The sequence below is a fragment of the Sus scrofa genome, chromosome 3 (assembly GCF_000003025.6).
Source record: "Sus scrofa isolate TJ Tabasco breed Duroc chromosome 3, Sscrofa11.1, whole genome shotgun sequence".
Taxonomy (NCBI): domain Eukaryota; kingdom Metazoa; phylum Chordata; class Mammalia; order Artiodactyla; family Suidae; genus Sus; species Sus scrofa.
In genome coordinates, this window is record NC_010445.4 from 108,002,893 (window position 1) to 108,024,539 (window position 21,647).

At 50.1% G+C, this 21,647-nt stretch overlaps 1 protein-coding gene across 2 annotated transcripts in view; it reads left to right on the forward strand.

Moving 5' to 3' along the window:
• The window catches only part of XDH (xanthine dehydrogenase), a 64,984-nt gene that overhangs the window by 15,833 nt on the left and 27,504 nt on the right, over positions 1 to 21,647 (forward strand). The window contains exons 5-17 of one of the 2 annotated variants that reach the window (XM_021085675.1): positions 686 to 812; positions 1,753 to 1,814; positions 4,885 to 4,953; positions 5,264 to 5,350; positions 6,776 to 6,917; positions 9,193 to 9,285; positions 9,869 to 10,020; positions 11,685 to 11,778; positions 13,510 to 13,619; positions 15,704 to 15,888; positions 17,420 to 17,594; positions 18,925 to 19,008; positions 20,922 to 21,091. In XM_021085675.1, the coding sequence (XP_020941334.1) occupies positions 686 to 812; positions 1,753 to 1,814; positions 4,885 to 4,953; positions 5,264 to 5,350; positions 6,776 to 6,917; positions 9,193 to 9,285; positions 9,869 to 10,020; positions 11,685 to 11,778; positions 13,510 to 13,619; positions 15,704 to 15,888; positions 17,420 to 17,594; positions 18,925 to 19,008; positions 20,922 to 21,091 (1,550 nt within the window). 2 annotated transcript variants of the gene reach the window in all.

The following is a 21,647-nucleotide window of genomic DNA, read 5'->3' on the forward strand; positions in this document are numbered from 1 at the left end:
CTTGACATGGGAGTTCCGTTGTGGGCAGTGGTTAACAAATCCGACTAGGAACCATGAGGTTGCGGGTTCAGTCCCTGCCCTTGCTCAGTGGGTTAATGATCCGGCGTTGCTGTGGCTCTGGCGTAGGCCGGTGGCTACAGCTCTGACTCGACCCCTAGCCTGGGAACCTCCATATGCCGCGGGAGTGGCCCAAAGAAATAGCAAAAAGACAAAAAAAAAAAAAAAAGAACTTGACACGGCTTCTGCATTTCCCACGTGATCGTGAACAGTCTCTTGAATCTCTGGGCCTTCTTCCTCCTCTGTTCAGTGAAAGAATAGCGCTAATGGTCGCTGGCTCTGATAGTCGCTGTTCTTTAAGGTGTGGTTTCTTCTTAATAATTCCCACTGGCCGACTGCCTACTTGTGCCAGGTCTGATATTGAGAATTTTATGTCAACAGTCTCACTGAAGCCTCAGCACTGCTCTGGAGAGAAGCACTGGGACGTCCCGAGCATACAGACAAGGCTTAGGGAGGCTTGGCAACCTGGCCAAGGTCACAGTTAGTATCAGTGGCACAAGGAGTGGACTTTGTGCAGGGACTGCCACCCTACTTTGCCAGTCAACGTGGCTTGGCTTCAGTTGAGTCACATAGGCAGCTTGGGAGGGGTTCTGCCAACACTGGTGTCTGTTTCATCTGTCCCTTTTAGGAGAGAATTGCCAAAAGCCATGGCTCGCAGTGTGGCTTCTGCACCCCTGGCATTGTCATGAGCATGTACACGCTGCTTCGGAACCAGCCCGAGCCCACCGTTGAGGAGATTGAGGATGCCTTCCAAGGTACGGGCCTTGGGGCACGGCTCAGGAGGTGGAATGGCAAACAGGGCTCTGCGGAGAGTGGGGCAGGGCCACAGTGGAAGCCAGGAGCAGACCAGGAGTTTGAGGCACTGCCCTTTGAGGGAAGGGCCCAGGCCATCCCATTATGGTGGCCAAGAGGGACTGGAAGCTTGGCCCTTTCTTAATTTGAAGAACACTTGGGTGGTTGGAGACCTGCTGGAGTTTCCTGCCTTAGCATTCATCTTCCTGAGATGTCTTCCTGCCCACACCCTGTGCCAGGATGGCGTGGCCTTGAGTGGCTGGTATGGGAGGAGATCATCTGGGAAGCTGCACAGAAGCTAGTCACCTGGCTCCTGCCTTTCAGTTTTCATCAGGACAGGATTCTGCAGGGCAAAGGCCATACATGAGGCAGGTGGCCATGAATCTGAGTCTTGGGCGGGAACTGGCTTCCCACTTTGGATTCTGTAAATGGGTCCAGGTGTCTGGACCTGGGGTCTGTACCTCTGAATTGAATAGAGAAGGCTTCCCATTCATTCCTCATGTCAATCCACCATTTAAGCAATCAGTTACATAAAGTCCTGTCCTATGTCAGGGACCATGCAGGGTGTAAGGGACACAGGAATAAAAGACACAGTCCCTACTCCAAGGAGTTCATACTCTGAAGGGGAGGAGAGTTTATAATGTAGTTTGATAAGTTCACTGATAACACCATGACTAGGCAACATGGGAGCACTTAGGAAGGGCACCTGATTCAGTCTAGGCATTCTAGGAAGTCTTCCTGGAAGAAGTGGTAGATGTTCTGAAGTCAGAGATATCAGCAGTGGAGGTTCATTCCAAGCAATGAAAATAGAATATGTAAAGAGAGCATTTAACTGAGCTGGGAGCAAAGCCTTTACCTCCCTGGGGCGTGCGCTGACATTGCGGCTTTTTCCTTGGCCTGCAGGAAATCTGTGCCGTTGTACAGGCTACAGACCCATCCTCCAGGGCTTCCGGACCTTTGCCAAGGTACGTGGGGGCCCCAGGACAGCAGCGGCCCTGCTCCTGAAGCAGTAGCACTCAGGAATCACAGATGGGAGAGATGCTGAGGGCCTCTGAGATACAGAAATGAAAGATAAGATGGCCAGCGGGTGGGTCCTTCTGCCGCAGGTGCCAGATGTTGGGCTCTGCCATTCTTATTGCAGGGGGCAGGGGGAGACGGCGGTTCTCATCAGTAGCACGGAACTTTCCTTCCTGGGAGGGTCTGGAGAGCTGGTACCTGGAAGACACCTGCTGCCCAAAAGCTAACTTCCTCGAGGGCATTGGCAGCCTTCCTTGGAGACTGGCATGCTCAACCTATGGCACAGGTGCTGAACGTGGCATTAATGACAGCCCAGCCCAGCCCAGCTCAGTGCTCGCGTCCCTCCTCCTCTCCTGCCCCAGCCGCTTTCTGCACTTGGCACTCTGCTGGGCTTATGAAACTGCTAATTAGATCTCCAGACAGTTTGTGAACTCCTGCAGTGTGTATGTAACTGAGTGAGAAACCGCGGCTGGGGTGCATGGGCATTGATTACATAAACACATACACCTGCCACCTGGCAAGGAGGACGGAGGGCTGGCTTCTTCTCCCCTGGCTTAATACCACCCCCTGCCACCCCCTAGATTTTGCCTGATTCTCCAACTGGGCCAAATGGATCCTGTCTCCCCTCAGACTATCTTAACTCAGTTTGATTCTGGCTTGAGGGGAGTCGTAGACTCCTGTGCCTTTCCATGACCTTTAGAGTTGGGACAACACAGCAAGGAGTTTTGTGTCCAAAGAGCTCAAAAAGGTGGGGTCGGAGATGGGGCCTCTGAGGATAGAAAACCCCACACCTTGGTGAATGCTGCTGATGACAAGGGACCTGGAGTATGGATTTAAACGAAAACGGCTGACAGCTTAGATTCAGCTCCCATTCTATCTTTTAACTGATTCATGACACTGGGCAAATGTCCTTGTTTCTAAAATGGGGATTATAATGATCCCTGCCTTTCAGTGCTCATGGGAAGCACTTCTTATAAAGCTCTTAAGACAATGCCTGGTGCACCTTAAATTTCCAGTAAATAGCAACGTAAATTATGATACTGGTACATTTCTTCCATTACTCAATATTTGATCTTCATGTATTGCTTAGGCTTCCCTGGATACCAGGGGTCGTTAATTTTGTCCATGTATTTATTTCTCAGGCGGCTTCTCAAAAAGACAATCTAACCAGCCCTCCTAAGTCCCTCAAAAAACAGGGGCTTTTGAGTGGAGCTGGCAATTATGCTCCTTCTGAGGGCCAGCATTTTAGCACTGAAATGGTCCCTGAGTCCACTGTATGGCAGCCCCTCCCTCATTCGAGCTGCCTGGCAGTGTCGTGCAGAGCAGAGCAGAACTGGGTGCTCCAAGCAGCCAAAATGACTGGCACAGAATATGCTCAGAAGCTCATGCATGTTACTCATTGGAAGCCCCCAAGGCCTTTATTCAAAGTGCCTTTTAACTCTTACTTTACACACAATTCTAACAAACTCACTTGTCTAGTTTTCACGGCCATAGCGCACACTAGAGGAGGGTCGCTCGAGGGAGGCAAGAAATGACGACATCCATCTAGCAGCAAGGAAGGAAATGGAGGACCCATAAAAATAAGCATGAGCCCAGCAGTTGCAGCCTACTGAGAAAAGTGGAAATCTCTCTGGGGAAAAAACCCAGCCTTATCCAACCTCCATCAACCTTGGGGGCAGTGACACAAGATTGTACATCACAAGAATTTATGTCATAGACACATCGAGTTATCAAGAAAAAAGATCTAAGTAAGAATGTGCTGGCACTTTAATTATCTGAAAAATCTGCTTCTGTGAAATACATCCTTTCTCACAAGGACCGGGTGAGTAAGGCTGCTGCCTCGCTGTGTGCGGGGTCTAGTCATTCCCCCACATCACTCCCTCTCCACAAGGAGAGATGAGAGAGGCACCAGAGGGACCCCTCTCTCTCCCCTTTCTGGCCAAATACAAATGGAAGGGCAAGGCAGTCGGGCGAGGCCCCGAATAGACAGAGCCGCTCCCAGAGCCGGTGACGAAGTGGTGACTATAGGCGTGCAGTGCAGGCAGGGCAGCTGCACCTGCAGAGGCTCGAGGCAAGTCTGACAGCGCTTGCAAGTTCTCAAAGGCCACACCTTCGGCCTCCTTGGCCCTCTGAGAACTCCCTTGGGAACACCGGTGTGTTGTGACCCGCCCTTTTGGAAATGTCAACATGAACGATGTCATTTGTGACTGATGTACAGAAGGGCTCTCCCCAGCCTGCTCCCCCGGGGAGTTGGCTGCCCTGGAAATGGGCTGGGTCTGTGCCTGGGAGTGTTCCCCACTTTAGCCTCTTAGCACAACTCCGTGGTTCTGTAGGGTCTCCTGACGCCCTGAGCTGGGTCTCTGGCCTCCGGCGAGATGTCCTGAGCAAGTCCTTTCCCCAGGTGACAGATCCTCACCTGTAAACTCCCTCCAGAGCCGTGACAGATGGAGAGTGTGAGCTTGCTGGCAGCAAGTGTCTGATCAGTAGTGGTGAGGACGGGACACGCCTCTGGCCGCAGCTCCGGTCCTGGACCATCTTTGGCAGGAGCCCCACAAAGACCCAGCTGGGAGGCACCCAGCCAATCCCCACGAACCTGATGGTCTAAAGTAGCGGCCCCGGAGTGCTGCGAGAACCGGAGGGGATTTCTCTCGTGCAGGCTTTCTCAGGAAGCAGAACTGAAATGGGAAAGTGGGCACAAAGAGATGCTTTGGAAAAATAAGACCGAGCTTTTCTGGAGAAATGGTCTTAAAGTTAAATGTCCCTGCTGCTTTCTGGAGAGGTCCTATCTGCTTATTCTCAAGTTATTTAATCTACATGAACCAAGCGAGATAGTAGTTGGAGCAGAGGACTTACCTCTCTGCAGAGGCAGGTGGGATGGGGTGGGGGGGGGTCTGTTCTTCCCCTTGATGCTGGGACAGGTATTGCATCCAGATTTCACTTGATAGAAATAATCTAGGTTCTGTAGCTTCTGTGAAAACTTTGCAGATATCTGTATGTGGATGTTGGTTATCTCTCTAGGATGGCGGATGCTGTGGAGGAAGTGGGGACACCCCAAACTGTTGCCTAAACCAGAAGAAAGACCACAAGGTAAGTGGGTCCTTCTTGGCCTGGCAGCCTGGGGGCCAGACCTCAGATCCGAGGAGCAGGGGCCTCTGTCCACACACTGGGCAGTCGTGGCTGAAGAGGAGGTGGTTACTCCCAGCCCGAGAGGGTGGCGCATGGGCACAGTAGCCCTGGGTTAAACCTCCTTGTCACCACTTCCCGGGAGCCACCTGCCCCTCCACCAGCCCAGCTGGGGGCTGCAGACCAGCTAGCATGGACAGGGGGCTGGGCCGGCCCCATGGAGCGTTCGAAGGGAGGGGACACTGTATCACCCACCTGTTCCCTTTTCCAGCAGGTCACCCTCTCACCATCTTTATTCAACGCAGAGGAGTTCATGCCCCTGGATCCCACCCAGGAACCCATCTTCCCCCCAGAGCTGCTGGTAGGCAATGCCCCTGGAGCCCGCTTTCTTTCACACCCCTGGAACCTCTGCATCCTCCTTGTCCTGTAGGTTTCAGCCTGAAGTTCTCTTCCTTTCTCTGACACCCGGATGTCAGGTCCCTGTGCCATGTACTCCCACAGGGGCCCGCCCTTCTCTTTCTCACACCTGTCACTCTGAGCACAGCGGGAGGGTGTCTCTGGCACACCACGTAGGGTAACAGGAGCTCCAGAAGGACTTGCTAACCTCCTGGCTAATCTCATGTCTAAGCCCCCAGGCAGGCCACTCTCCTCTCAGTAAGCAGCCCTTTTCCTTAAAAAACAAGGAAACAGGAGAGCTGGGTTCAAAGGACCCGGTCCATGGCCTGCAGCCCTGTCTTAGGGACGCCTCTCACACCCTCTTTCTCAGCTTGGGGGTCCTGCTCTCTCCCTCCAACATTTCCTGCAAGAAACAATCAAGCCACTCTCAGAGTTTCTCAAGCGCGCATTTCCCAGGGGCTGGCGAGCCAGGGAGAGTGGCTTTGCAGCAGGCCCCGGAGTACCTTTCTCTGCATCATGAAACCTTGTAAAACCATCATGGGTTTGGGGGGATTCTCTCCCAGCCTCTACCTCGCCCCCTCCTGGGCATTATAACTGGCCCTCCATTGCTTTCCCTTCTCCTTTTTTTTTTTTTTTTTTTTTTTTTCTTTCTGTCTTTTTAGGGCTGCACCTGCAGCATATGGAGATTCCTAGGCTAGGGGTCTAATCGGAGCTACAGCTGCTGGCCTACACCACAGCCACAGCAACACCAGATCTGAGTCGCATCTGTGATCTACACCACAGCCACAGCAACACCAGATCTGAGTCGCATCTGTGATCTACACCACAGCCACAGCAACACCAGATCTGAGTCGCATCTGTGATCTACACCACAGCTCATGGCAACGCCGGATCCTTAACCCACTGATCGAGGCCAGAGATCAAACCCACAACCTCATCATTCCTAGTTGGATTCGTTAACCACTGAGCCACAACGGGAACTCCTGCTTTCCCTTCTAACACCCGTCCTTCACCCGTCCGTCTCCTCCTGCACCTCCTGGGACAGTTCAAGTCATCTTGGGGCAGGTGACCTTCGGCAGGTCCCATAACCTTGGTCCTCAGATTCCTCCTTCACCTGTAAAACGCGGGGCTAAGAGTGTCTCCCTGACGGAGGTCTCCTACAGACTGCGAGAAGTAACATGCATAAGAGCCACAACGTAATTCCTGCCTCAGTACCTGGTGTTTCCACTCGCTTCTCCCCCGACCTGTCTTTCATTCTGAATTCAATGTTAAACAAATCACTAGAAGAGTCGATCCCCCTGTGGACTCAAAGTGGCGGTGCTGGGAATGGCACTGGGGGGGTGGGGGGGGGGAGGAGGGGGCTGTGCAGTAAGCAAACCACCTTTTCCAGAGGCTGAAAGACACTCCGCAGAAGCAGCTGCGTTTTGAAGGGGAGCGTGTGACCTGGATCCAGGCCTCAACCCTGAAGGAGCTGTTGGACCTCAAAGCGCAGCACCCGGAGGCCAAGCTGGTGGTGGGGAACACGGAGCTCGGTGAGGCCAGGCTGCCCGCGTCCACCCCCTGTGGCCCTGTGTCCTCTGTGTGTCCTACGAAAACGGCCTTCTCCTCCTCTGCCTTGTTCCCCATTTCATACGTGGCGGCAATAAGACCTCCTCTAAGGCTGCTCTGAGCATTCACGGAGCTCCTTGTGTCTGTTCTTCGTCTATTCTGACAGAGCCAGCTGTGCGCCAGGAACTCTGGGAGAGCTGGGTACCCAGGTCTCCTGGACAAGAGGGCTTCCCTGAGGATCTCCTAGTCTGAGGCTGGAGGGAGCAGTGAAGGCCAATGTCAGGGCCTGGGCCTGATGGAGACTAGGGGTTCCATAAATGTCACTCACCCCCTTTTTCTGGGGTGATGGGGTAAGGCAAGGGGGAGGAAGATGACCAGGTATGAGTGTGTGTGCATTGCCCATGACCATAGCACCTGCCCCATGGGGCCACCCCTGGGACAGGAGGCCCACAACATGTGAATAGGTCAGGCAATTCCAGGTATGCAGCTCTCAGCCCTGGTGCCTACAGATGCAGGGGCAGAGGTGGCCAGGCCCCTGCTGTCTCCATCCATTTCTAAGCCTGGCCTGGGCCCGTTTCCACTTGGCTGCGCCCCAAGCCCATTGAGGATCCAAGAAGAGGATGGTGGCCCCACCGAGGCCTGTCTCAGAGAGGCCCTGGGGTGGGGGATGTGGTTTTAAGTCCAGCTTGTTGGGAACCCCTGGCTGGGGCTCTGGAAGCAGCCCTGGAGCCCTGGGTTTGGGTTGGTTCTGCAGCCACAGAGAGGAGGGCCTGGCTCAAGTTCATGCTAGGAAAGTGCAGAGCTGGGCTACCTTGTGAGCACAGGTGCAATATCAGTCCCCTGCTGTAGTAATGTGACATGTCAGGATGGCAGGGTGGCCTGTGAGACGTGCCTCAGGTGATAGGATTATGATGGCCCAGGTAGTGTGAGTTAAGGTGGAGAATCTTTGGGGTCCTTTGATATGTGACCTGTTCCTTGCCTTGACTCATGCCATGTCCTGGGCCCAGTTAGATTCGAGGGAAAGGAATTCACAAAGATATTCTGAGCTCCAAGTTAGAAATAATTTCTTAAGGCCACTCCACAGAGCCTGATATGGTGTCGGTGAGGATGAGGTGCGATCCCTGGCCTCGTTCAGTGTGTCAAGGATCCAGCGTTGCTGTGAGCTGCGGTGTAGGTCACAGACATGGTTCGGATCCTGCGTGGCTGTGGCTGTGGCGTAGGGCAGCAGCTGGAGCTCTGATTCGACCGCTAGTCCAGGGAACTTCCATATGCTGCAGGTGTGGCCATGAAAAGAACAAAAAAAAGGAGCACTCCATGGCTCTACCCCTTTCTCCCCTAATCACACAGCCCGCGGAGGCTGGGCACAGAGAGGCCCTTGTCAAGATGGGCCACTTACTGCTTCCATCTGCATTCTTTGTCCTACGAGCTGATATTTAAACAGGCCAGACTCCTCGGAGCCTGCGCCACCTTTCAGGGACCCTCCACGGCATATGAGAAGGTGGGGACGATGCAGAGACCTTTCTTTCTTTCTTAACCTTTCTCACTTGCAGCCATGTGCATGGGGCTGGGAGAGGTGCTGTGCTAACTGGGTCTGTCTTTGTAACTTCCCTGGAAGGAGGGACAGAAAGCAGACACAGACTCTGGTCCCACCAAGCCATGTACCTTAAGAACTCAGACAGATGTTGGGGACAGGGAGGCCGACTCGAAGTTTTCTCTTGTAGTCAGTTTTCCTTTTTTGTCTGAATATTAGACTTTCATGTTATTATTGTTACATCTCAACTGTAATAATCCCTCCAGTACTGAAAGGTTCTCATTCTTTGCTGTGTAATTTCTTAACATTCCTGTACCTCCTTTTCTTCATCTGTAAACAGAGAAAAATCACAGTTGCTGTGGGGATTAAATGAGTTAAAATATGCAAAGCCCTTAGAAGGGTTCTTGACTTATTTTAATGCCCTGTGTTTTATAATATTGTTGTCATACACATACGCACACACATGCATATGCACACATAGGAGTTCAAGTTCTTCTCATTTGAATTCGATTTTTTTTTTTTTTTGAGAGGAAGAAGAAGACAGCTTTCAGGGCTGATAATGTGGAAACTGCACTTTATCCCACATCTTGTCCTCTGCACCCTCTAATCCTGAGATACCCAAGGGGCAGGTTACAGCTGTGAATGGGTCCTCCATCCTGTGTGCAGTGATGGAAAAAGTGCCCTGGTGATAACGGGCGTTTAATTTGAGGCTTCTTGTTTTTCTCCAGGCGTTGAGATGAAGTTTAAGAATCGGCTGTTTCCTGTGATCATCTGCCCAGCCTGGATCCCTGAGCTGAATTCTGTGGAGCAGGGACTGGAAGGTAAGGGAGGTTTGCCAGGGTCCCCAGAGGGGCTGGGATGTTGGAGACGGTCGCATGGGGAATGGCGGGTGTCAAGAAAGCCTCCCCTCTGGCTCCTGCAGCCACCTGCTTCTTCTGGAGCCGCCCTGCATGGGGACAAGGGCACGCTGACGGCCTTCCTCTGCTGAGTGTCAGCGGGAGAGGGGCTTGAGATTTTCAGTAGTTGTTTTCCATCCTGGCTACTCATTAGAATCACTCATGGGAGTGGGAGTAGGTAGGGGGTGCTTTAAAAAAAAAAAGAAAAGAAAAGCCAGGGCTTCACCCTCAGAGATCTAATTTTATTGAGTTGAGAACCACTGGTTTCAAGGAAAGAGCACTCTGTTTATAGGATCAACAGGCCTGGGGCTGAGTCTTGGCTCTTTTATTAGCTGTGTGGCACTGGGCAAGTCCCTTGACCTCTCTGAGCCTTACTTTCTTTATCCATATAAGGATGTGCATCCTGGTTCAGCCTTAGTGGGGTTGCTGTGACGCCCCCTAGCAGCTGTGTAAGGAAGTGCTTTCCTGCTGTGATGGGGTCGCTGTTATTCTGAGCCTGTGTTGCCAGGTATCTCCTTTGGAGCCGCTTGCACCCTGAGTGCTGTGGAAAAGACCCTGCTCGATGCAGTTGCTAAGCTGCCTTCCCACAAAACGGAGGTGTTCAGAGGTGTCTTGGAGCAGCTGCGCTGGTTTGCTGGGAAGCAAGTCAAGGCGGTGGCGGTGAGTTCCAGTTCATCACAGATGGGGGCGCTAGTCTGGCCTCAGCTGCAGAGCCAATGGGTCTCAAACTTGAGTGCCTAGAATTGCCTGGGGATGCAACTAGAGACTCTTATACTAAGTGAAGTAGGTCAGAAAGAGAAAGCAAATACCACGTGATATCACTTATATGTGGGATCTAAATATGGCACAGATGAACCTGTCTACAGAACAGAAACAGACTCACAGACATGGACAGCAGACTTGTAGTCACCAAGGGGGAGGGAGTGGAATGGACTGGGAGTTTGGGGTTCTTAGATGCAAACTATTACATTGAGAATAGATAAGCAATGAGGTCCTGCTGAGCAGTACGGGGAACTATATCCAATCACTTGTGATGGAACTTGATAGAAGATAGTATGAGAAAAGGAATGTGTATTTGTGTATGACTTGGTCACTTTGCTGTATAGCAGAAATTGACAGAACACTGTAAATCAACCATAATAAAAATTTAAAAACAAAAGAAAAAAGAATTGCCTGTGGGTGCTTGTTAAAAAGACGGATTCCTGGGTCCCACCCTCGGAGCCCAACATCAGGTCTGGGATGGCGCTCAGGGATCAGGTTTTTAACAAGCTCCACAGGTGCCTCAGAGGAAGGTGGCCTGTGGGCCACCCTGGGAAACACTCGTGCTGTGACTCAGTTGTTACCCCTAAGGTTGGAGAGATGGAGCCACCTGTCTCCTTCTTGAACTTGGCCGAGGCTGCCGGCAGGTGGATGAGAGAAGAGTTAGGGAGAAGCCAGACTAGGAAGGGGGGCTGCCTTTCAGAGTTGGGAGGAGAACCAGAGGCGGATGCCCGAGAGGAGGGAAGGGGGTCCACTTGTTGACTGTTTGCCATCAGCCTTCAGACTAGTCCCTAGAGTCCCAGTGTTTAGACGGCATCGCAGACCTGGCACCATTTGAGTCTCACAACCGTGGATGGCGTTGCGAGGAAAGCTGGCCCTTCCATTCTATTTTTATTGCTGCTGTCTGAAATTTGAACAAAAACCCAAAGCAAAACAGCTGACTCCTATCCCCCTCCCCCTTCTCCTAGCACCTGCCTCTTCCAGTTATGGATGGGTTGTAGATAAGGATGTATAAACCCAAAAAGCTCCACTGAGTTCCCCGGCTCTGTTGCAATCCACTTCTGGGAAGAATTTTTTTTTCCTGGATCAACTGATTTTCTTCCTCTTTTCTACTAATGGGAACCCTGTGTCTAATTCTCCCTATATTCCTTGCCAAGGAAGCTCAGTTAGAACAAACTGTTCATCCTTAAGGCTTCCTCCTCTTTTTCCTTGATCTTTGTCTTTTATTTCCCTTTTTACTAACTCTCTATGGCCTCTGTGATAAACCGCCTCAACCAGAAAACCTCAGTAAAAGTTGGGTGAAACCAAACAAGGAAACAGATTTAAAGGGGCTGATCCTAGTTTACCAACAGGTAAATTTCAGAGTCCCAGGCATTGAGATCTCAAGTTGTGTATCTTGCCCCCCTGCCCTAGTTCTTTTTGTGCTGATCGTGTGTCTGCAGGGGGTGGGGGACCTCAGGGCTCTCCTTCAGTGGGTGTCCCCCACCTTCTGTGTGGTTGGGAGCCAGCTGTGTGAGCAGGGGTGTCCTGGGTGGACTCTCACACACTTGCTCTGCTTGTCCTAGTCCATCGGAGGGAACATCATCACCGCCAGCCCCATCTCCGACCTCAACCCTGTGTTCATGGCCAGTAGGGCCAAGCTGACCATCGTGTCCAGAGGTGAGCTGCCTCATGGAGAGGTCAGAAAGAGGGCCTGGGGGAGGGGCAAGTGGAATCTCACAAGACAGGTCACTTTCTGGAGAAACGGAGCCCAGAGTTCAGTGATGCAGCTTTCCTAAAGTTCAGATTCTTGGCAACTGCAAGGGAGATGCACTGAGGTCTGGGGCCAGGGGTGTGGACCATCACTTTACTAAGAATTCACAGAAGACCCGGCATTGTCACTGCTGTGGTTTATTGGGTGGTGCAGGTTCGATCCTTGACCTGGGAACTTCTGCCTGCAGATGCCTTACCTACAGTGTGCTGGGGCCAGAATATGCCACTCACCATAGCTGATTGCCACGTTTGCAGGGAATCTGAGCATTTGTTAAACCCGGTCATAATTATTTAATTTGTTTAGAGCCACACCCGCAGCATATAGAGGTTCCCACGCTAGGGGTCGAATCAGAGCTATAGCTGCTGGCCTCCATCACAACCACAGCAATGCGGGATCTGAACCGCTTCTGTGACCTACACCACCACTCATGGCAGTACCAGATCCTTAACCCACTGAGGGAGGCTGGGGATTGAACCTGTGTCTTCATGGATACTAGTTGGGTTCATTACCCGTGAGCCACGAGAACGCCAAACACTGCCATTATTACAGATTAAACTCTATGACCTCACAATGAAATAAATTACGTTAAAAACAAAGGTAATAAATACTCAAAATTCACCACCTCCTAATTATTTTCCTTCATTTTATTATCGTCCACGCCCTTGAGGTTATTTCCATTTATTATGTGTGTAGAGTGGGAATGCTACGGAATGGTGTTCTCCGGAGGGTCTTCCCTTTCTAGAGGGTCCCGAAGGCAACCTCCAGGTTTGATGACTCTTTAGCCAACCATATTCCACTCTGGACAGTGAGTTCCAGGGTAGGGGGCTCTGGGACCTAGCACAGAGTCTCCTTGTGCCTGTGACTGTACTTCGGCAGGAGGCTGGAGAGCACCATCAGCAAAGAGAAAAGATGCTCGGGGCAGAGGAAACCAGGCGCACATGTCCAGAGCCTCCTCGCAGGGGTCACGCGGGACACGCTCAGTTTCCTCAGTAATGAGTTGAGTTGTGACAACACACAGAAGGGGTGGTCTACCAGGGCTGCTTGTGAGACCCTCGGCACCTGATGATGGCTTTTACTGGGGGATGGTCACGTAGCTCTGCCTGGCACGTACCAGAAGTCCAGACTCCCAGAACGAAGGCAAGATGTTCAGTATAAACATATATATTTAATATAAGCATGTATTATTTGTATAGGCATGTTAGGCACAGTGAGCTCTTCTTATTAGGGGACGGTGGGATTTCATCTCCTGAAATCCAAGTTCCCAGAGGACAGCCAGGGGCCAGCCTTGGAAGCAGGCCTTTCAGAGGACAGCAGGTCTGCTGCATCAACCCTGTGCTACCCTCCTTCCAGTTTCACACTGAGCAATGTTGCGCTGGTAGCTTGACATTGGCCGCGGTAGGAGAAACGAGCACATGCCATGCATCGGGGCTTTTGCTCAAAAAAAAAAAAAAAAAAAAAAAAAACCTGAGTATTAAACAGTCACCAGCACAACATGGATTTCAGAGGGAGCCCCTAGGCCCCCGTTGCGCCACCCGCTCCTTCTGACTGTGGGCATCTGAGACCAGGATGGAAAATTCCACAGACGGGCTGTATTATGCTTTCTCATGCTGGTCCCTCTTCATCTCCCCTCTGTGCAGGCACCAGGAGAACAGTTCCAATGGACCACACCTTCTTCCCCAGCTACAGAAAGACCCTGCTAGGTCCGGAGGAGATACTGCTTTCCATCGAGATCCCCTACAGCAGGGAGGTGAGACGCTGTCAGAAACATCCTGAATCACGGCTACTCCTGCCAGGCCCCAGACAGGGAGAGCAGAGTCTGCTGCGGGGACCAAACCTAGCATTTCTCCACTTGAACATGGATGTTCTTGTCTCTGAAACTTGCCTTTAGCCAACCATATTCCACTCTGGACAGTGAGTTCCAGGGTAGGGGGCACAGGACATGGACCGTGAAGCCAGACAGGTAGATGTGATCCTGAGTGAGTCATTTATCTTTCTGAGCCCCCAATTTCCACATCTGTGAAATGGGTGAGTGTTACTGACCATGCAGGTTCTTGTGAGGACTGAAAAGAAAGAACTCCTGTGCTTCCTGGCAGACGTCTGGGAGCCGGTGGAGATCACCAGCTGGTAGCTGGTGACAGTTCCAAGAACACAATCAGCTCTTGAGTATCCCTGCCCCAGGTGTCACAGGATGAAATTGTGGGTTTTACGTGCTGGGTGGAGAAGCTGCCCGAGTCAGGTCCTCCCATGCTGACCTTGGGCTTGACCGGGTGTTTTTTCACGGACCCCTTTCTGGGTTGGCTTGGATGGGTTTCTGCTTCGCAGGTGGGTTTTCTGGTCTGTCGGGACAGGTCCAGGCTCCTCAGGCTGCCTTGCTCTTGTTCCTGGGGGTTTGTGGCGTCCTGAGCTGGTGTGGTTCTGTCCCACACATTCACTGTGGGTCTTTAGAAAAGTGATCTGTGAGAGGGTATTAGGGATTTTCCATAGCTCATCCTTTAGCGGCGTTATGATGCTTGTTTGCCCTTCCTGGTTTTGACCTCATTAATGAGACTGCTAATTAAATGAGAGCATTTACATCCATGAGGTGATTTCTTAATGATGTTCCAGCTTGTCCTTATAGACCACTTTGAACAAGGATTCCCAGAGTTTTTGTATTTCACAGATCAGTGGATTTTTTTTTTTCTTTTTTAATTATGAGATGGAGAAAGGAGGAGGCAAACGGCATAGCACTGCCCAGTTTTTATTTTGCCAGGAAGGGACATTAACCAAAAAACATTTCATAAATGAAAGGAGGTTTTAATACCCAGACTTAGGAAGGCTTTCCCAGGAAAGAAGAGCAGATGACCCGACAGTGACTTTGCATGAACCCTGGTGGGAATGTCACTGTGGGCTGGTGAGCAGCTGGAGCCTCTGTTCCAGAACTGACTTCAAGTTCTGGGCTTGTTGCCCCAAGGCCGTGTAGACACTGGGAATCTGGATGAGCTTTGTCCTCTCAAGAGGTCTCTGTGGCTTCTTCAGCAAGAGCCCAGGGTCATCTCGGCCCTTAACTGTGGGCCTCCTTGTTGCTCCAACAAACCTTTCCGTAAAGCTCCCACCTTGGGTGTTACTCAGAACTTGTGGTGCCAGGGTGAGCTCAAACCTCGAGCAGAATCTGGCACTGATGGTTCTTACCTGGAGAGTCACTCACGCTCTCCTCCTGCCCCTGAAGACAGCCCAGCTTGGACCCAGGAGGAAACGTACGTTCAAAGCACAAAGGCAGCTGTCATTTCACAGTGAGTCTTCCTTTCAGGAAACATGATTTCTAACTGTAGCCAATAGGTTTGCAGGAGAGACAAATCACAAATCTGTGAAGGCCACCAGCTGAAGTTATGTTTCAAACAGCCTTTGGCATCTCTCTGCACATGCCCGAGAGGTGGTCAGGCAACAGAGGCTTCGGCACAGCCCCAGGGAGGCTGGATGGACATGGCATTGGGAGCCGAGAGGGGGAAGATGTGGGGGCTGAGCCGGTCTCTGAGGAGCCTTTGTGGAAGCACCTTTCCTCCTCCAGCTCTTTGCTCGAGAGCACCCAGTTCTCCGGGGTCCCTGACTTCCCATTTTCCTGGCTGACAGGCAGAAATGTTGGCCCTTTCCCAGCTTCTGGGAATGCTATCTGGAACTTTGAAAAAGGTGGTAGTTATGCCTTGACCTCTGACCCCTACCACCAGATCTTTGCTGCTCTGTGATGGTCCCACCACTTCCCCTCTGCTCCCCTCCGCTCCCCTCCCACCCCTGCTTCAGGCCCACCATGTGCAGTCCTTGCAGAACAAGGTGGGAAACAGGTACTTTTATTTTTAGGGTGAGTTTTTCTCAGCCTTCAAGCAGGCCTCCCGGAGAGAAGATGACATAGCGAAGGTGACCTGTGGCATGAGAGTCCTGTTTGAGCCAGGGACCACACAGGTAAAGGAGCTGGACCTCTGCTACGGCGGGATGGCGGACAGAACCATCTCAGCCCTCAAGACCACGCGGAAGCAGCTGTCGCAGTAAGGGCTAATGGCAAAATTCAATTGCTGCCACAGTGGTGTTGCTGCTGATTACATTGCTGCTGCTGTGCTATTAGCATTGCTACTACTGCTGCTATTATTGATACTATTACTGCTTACTGCTGCAGCTGCAACTACTGTTACTATTGCGATTACTGCTGCTGCTTCTGCTACTACAGTTACTCCTGCTGGTGCTACTCCTCTTATTTCTGCTACTGCTGTTACTCCTGTTCTACTACTACATTACTGCTATTCCTGCTGCTCCCCTACTATGACTAATGTTGTTATTGTGGCTATTTTACTATTATAGTTACAACTGCTCGCTCTTTTGCTAATACTAATACCAATACCAATACTAATACTGCTGCTACTCTTGGAATTACTACTACTTGTGTTGCTGTTGTTACTATAATGCTACTACTATTACTATTATTACTACCGTTATGGCTATTACAACTGTCACTATTGCAACTAATACAGTAGCCACTGTGACTACAAATAGTAGTATTGCTACTGCTGCTGCTACTTCTGCTCTCAGTAGTAGTATTATTGGTGCTCTTCTCCTATTTCTATTATTACTTCTGCTTCTATTGCAATGACTCTTATTCCCATAACTACCACTATTACTGCTTCTGTCACTGCTAGTATTACTGCTACTAGTATTTCTGCTATTTTATTGTTGTTTGCCATTACTGTTACCACTCCTGCAGTATTACCACAGCAGCTACTGTTACTATGGCTACTATGGGGAAGCAGTTGTAGCAACCACTTTGCAGGCACTGTTCTATGTAATCCATCACCTTATGGGTAGATAAAGCTTAACTTTTGAGTTTGGCTCCTTGGTTCCAGTTCTTGGTTCCAGCACTTGCCAGATGGGTAATATAAGTCAAGTTGCTTAATTTTATCATGTCTCAGTTTTCTCATTTGTAATTTGAGTATAAAAATTTTCCCTACTCTGCCTTTATTTTAAATTAAAAGTGATGTTTCATGTAAAGCACTTAGGATATTGCTCAGTGCCTTGGAAGAACTCCGTAGATTGAACTATTATTATTTTTGTGGTCTTTTAAAAATTGTATCTCTCTCTTTTTTTTTTGTTCTTTTTAGGGCTGTACATGTGGTGTATGGAGGTTCCCAGGCTAGGGGTCCAATTGGAGCTGTAGCACCAGCCTACACCACAGCCACAGCAATGCTGGATCCAAGCTGCCTCTGTGACCTACACCACAGTGCATGGTAACACTGGATCCTTAACTCACTGGGTGAGGCCAGGGATCGAACTTGTGTCCTCATGGATCTTAGTCTGCTTCGTTAACTGCGGAGCCATCACGGGAACTCCAAAAATTGTATCTATTTTTAAAGAAGAGGAAACTGAGGCTCAAGAAGGTTAATAACTTGCCTAAAGTCAATTAACTACAAGTATTGGAGCCGCATTTGGAGCGGAGGTTCATGACTCCAAGGCCCTGTGCAAAGCACTGCACACCAGTGATTCCGAGAGCTAGATGGGAACGCTCTCCCACGGCCTGCTCTCTGGCAGGTTCTGGAATGAGAAGCTGCTGCAGGACGTGTGTGCAGGCCTGGCGGAGGAGCTGTCCTTGCCCCCAGATGCCCCGGGGGGCATGGTGGAGTTCCGGCGCACCCTTTCCCTCAGCTTCTTCTTCAAGTTCTACCTGACTGTGCTTCAGAAGCTGGGCAGAGAGGACCCAGAGGATGTGAGTGTGGGGGCTGGGCAAGGCCAAGACTCCCTGCAGCGCTTGTGTTGAGGGACCTGGGAAGCTGGCCTGGGTGAGAGTGTGCTGTGGGCCAGGTGGCAAACGCTCCTCTCCTCTGGACGCTTAAGCACAGAGGAGCAGGGACCAGGGACCAGGGACACAGCCTAGGGAGCCTCACAGTGTTGGGGGCCAGCCGAGTGGGTGAGAGACAGAGCCCTGGGCTGTGAGTCAGGGATGTGGGTTCTTTCCTGGCTTGTCATGACATTGAGTGAGAACTTGAAGAGGTCACAACTCTATGTCTCAGCTGTAAAATCTGGGGGCAGGTAGACCAGATGATCCTTCCAGCAGCATAGCTGATACAACTGTGGTTGTGTACTTAAAACAGAAACAAACGTAATGTGACAAGAATGTAAGCTGGGGCCACTACAGCTGGGGGTGTGGGTGGGGTGGGGGTGGGGGGATGTGCATTCAGCAGAGGCTAAGGTTGGTTCACCAGCAAACACTTATTTTGCACCTTTTACATCATAAGATTGCACCAGGCGCTGGGACGGAACAGGGTCAGTCAAGGCCGGCCTGATGTGACAGCTGAGGAGATAGAGTTGGGGTGGGGGGGGGGCACAAAGGAAAGAAATGTTCACAGCTTTGGGGACAGCAAAGTGACATCCCTCTTTAATAAACATTTCCAATACTCATTTTTTTGATTATAGAATTAATAAACTTATGGAACTCTTTAGAAGGACAGAAACATAAAGAAAAATTAAAATTACTCTCAGACCCTACAGAAAACCACTGCTAATATTTTTGCTTATTCCTCTGATCTTTTTCTTACATCTGTCTGTCCATCCGTCTGTCATCCTGTTTTTCTGCCCCATCTCTCTCTTTCTATCTGTCCTTCCATCCATCTAGCTATGTATTTGTCATTATTCTATCTTCTGATCTGATCCTATCATTTTCTGAACAGACTTGGGCTCCTGCTCTATATGGAGTTTCATGCCCGTCTTTATTCTGTCGAGATTATGTTGGGAATATTTCCGACATCAGGACATATTTTCCTCAGTCTTGAGGAGAAAAAGGACGACTTTTCCAGGAAGGCTGGGGAGAAGGATGTTTCTGATAGAGCAGGAAGCAGGAACGCGGGAGGTAGGGAAGCAGTGGTGCTGGAAGAGACACTGTCAGAGCCCACATTTGGATGCTGAGATAGATCCAGCCGTTCCAGAAGGCATGCACACGAGGAGAGGAGAAAGCTGTTATTTTTATCATGTGGGGACAACCGAGGGTGGGGACAGTGATAGAAGCAGTCACAATCACCTCTGCTGCCTTCTCTCCACAGAAGTGTGGTAAATTGGATCCCACCTACGCCAGCGCCACCTGGCTCTTTCACAAAGACCCTCCGGCCAATGTCCAGCTTTTCCAAGTGAGTATGGACGGTAGATGGCTCATATCAGGGGTCCTTGCCGGCCACCTCGGGTGATGCTGACCATTGGAGAAAGACCGACTTGCATTGTATGTGGGCGCTTGCAGCTCTGTACCATTGTGCATAATTATCCAGTGAAGAAAATGGGAATTACATTAATGTCAGTGAAGCTGTTTCTCCCCTTGCTCACTTAAATTTTTCTCATGGGATTACTCTCATCTTCACTTGCTCTTTAAAGAAAAAACCTTTTTTTCCCTTTCTCCTTTTCTGGTTCCTGTGTGGGGCTAATATGCAAAGCCAGGAGTTCCCTTGAGCAGGTAAACAAAAGAAAACAAAATTTTATTTATTTATTTATTTATTTATTTATTTATTATTATTATTATTATTTTTTGTCTTTTTTTGCTATTTCTTGGGCCGCTCCCGCGGCATATGGAGGCTCCCAAGCTAGGGGTCCAATCGGAGCTGCGGCCGCCAGCCTACGCCAGAGCCACAGCAATGCAGGATCCGAGCCGTGTCTGCAACCTACACCACAGCTCACTGCAACGCCGGATCCTTAACCCACTGAGCAACAGCAGGGACTGAACCCGCAACCTCATGGTTCCTAGTCGGATTTGTTAACCACTGCGCCACGATGGGAACTCCTGAAAACAAAATTTTAAAAGATAACTTTTTTTTTTTCCAAACAACTTTTTGAGAGGCACTAGGTCAAAGGTCAGCCTTTCCTGTAAACGTTTTGGATTTGGTGGGTCACGTAGTCTCTACGGCAATTCCTTAACTCCATTACTGTAGCACAAAAGGAGCCAGAGGCAGTAATAAATAAATGTGTGTGGCTGTGCACCAATAAAACTTTATTTATAAAAACAAAAAGTGGGCCAGATTTGACCTGTTATCCACAGTTTGTAGAACTCTGCTCTAGAATGTCATGGTCCAAAGTGTGACCTCTGGGCCTGACTGCCAAGACTTGAATCCAAACTCTGCCATCACATAACCATGTAATCTTGGACAATTTACTTTCTCTCTGTGCCTCTTGGGCAAGTTAATTATGTCCAGCTGCAAATAATGGTTCCTGTTTTACATCATGGTTTTGAGAATTCAATGGGTTAATAAAAGTAAATAGCTTAGTTCCTGGCAGATAGTAAACTCTCAACAAATACTAGCTATCAGTGTTACCACTTTGAAAAAATACAAAACAGAATTTTATTATAAACTGAATACATTTTAGAACATTTTGAAAAATCTAGAAAAACATAAAGAAGAAAATAAAAATCACTCTAAATCCTACCTCCAGGAGCAAATCATTAGGGTATGTTTGTTTATTTCTTTCTGTTTTTTTTCCTATGCATATACAGACATATTTATAATATATAACATTTTTTTTTCCTATAGAGTTTGAATCATTATACACACAATGGTATATGTCCTGTTTTTACGTTTAGCATGAGCATTCTTTCCTGCTAATGAAAATTCTTCAAAAGTATGTTTTAATAGTTGTGTATTCTTCCACCCCATGGGCACAGCAGAGATTACCCCCAACAGATGGACATTTAAGCTCCTTGTTTGGTTCCTGTATACAGTCAGCCTGCTGTGTCTGTGGATGTGGAACCCATGGATGTGGGGGAACCAATTATACGACCCTGTTTTATATAAGAGACTGGAACGTCTGTGGATCTTAGTATCCGCAAGGGCTTCTGGAACCAGTGCCCATGGATACCTGGGATGACTCTATGGTGGTCCTAGGACCACCCTTCTCCGTGACCTCTTACCTGCTTATGTTTCCCTCACCCAGTGCCCCTCCCGCCTCCTCCATTCTCCTGCCTCACATTTGCTTTGGCCTGAAGCTTTTACAGCTCCCCTGGGCCTGTAGGGGGCAGTGTCATCTGCAGCTCAGCCTGACTGGTGCCCTGTTGTTCCAGGAGGTGCCCAAGGGTCAGTCTGAGGAGGACATGGTGGGCCGGCCCCTGCCCCACCTGGCCGCGGCCCTGCAGGCCTCTGGGGAGGCTGTGTACTGTGACGACATCCCTTGCTACGAGAATGAGCTGTTCCTCCGGCTGGTCACCAGCACCCGGGCCCACGCCAAGATCAAGTGCGTGTAGTAAAAACACCTGGGGAGGAGGGTGTGGGGAGCACCTGCCAGGCACTGGCGATGCCATGACAATTAGCCTCCCCCAGGGCCTCCTGGTCCAGAGAGGGGCATGGGGACTCATGTTAAAGCCAGATGGGAGAGGAGCAGGAGACATGAGGGGCTTGGGAGTGCCCGGGAGGGTTGGGGGGTGATGCTGGAGAGGTAGGCAGGGGCCAGACCAAGAAAGCCGAACAGGGACACTACACTGGCCCGGAAAGCAATGGGGAGCTGCTGAAAGGCCTCTCTTAGATCTGCACTCTGGATATTGGCCTAAACTTCAGGGCAAATCTTTAAGAACTTGAGTGAGCCCTAAAAGGAAGAATGAGCCCGAGTATGTGACAGCCTTGGCCTTGAATACCTGTTCCAGTGCTTTCCAACTGTGACCTTGGCTTGTATGCTTATTAAGGTCTCATTTTCCTCATATGTAATAGCTTATTTGTTATTCGTTTTTTGTTTTCTGGGTTGTTTGTTTATTTTTTTTGAGGATCAGCAATAGTGTCCACAAAGGACCCAGTAG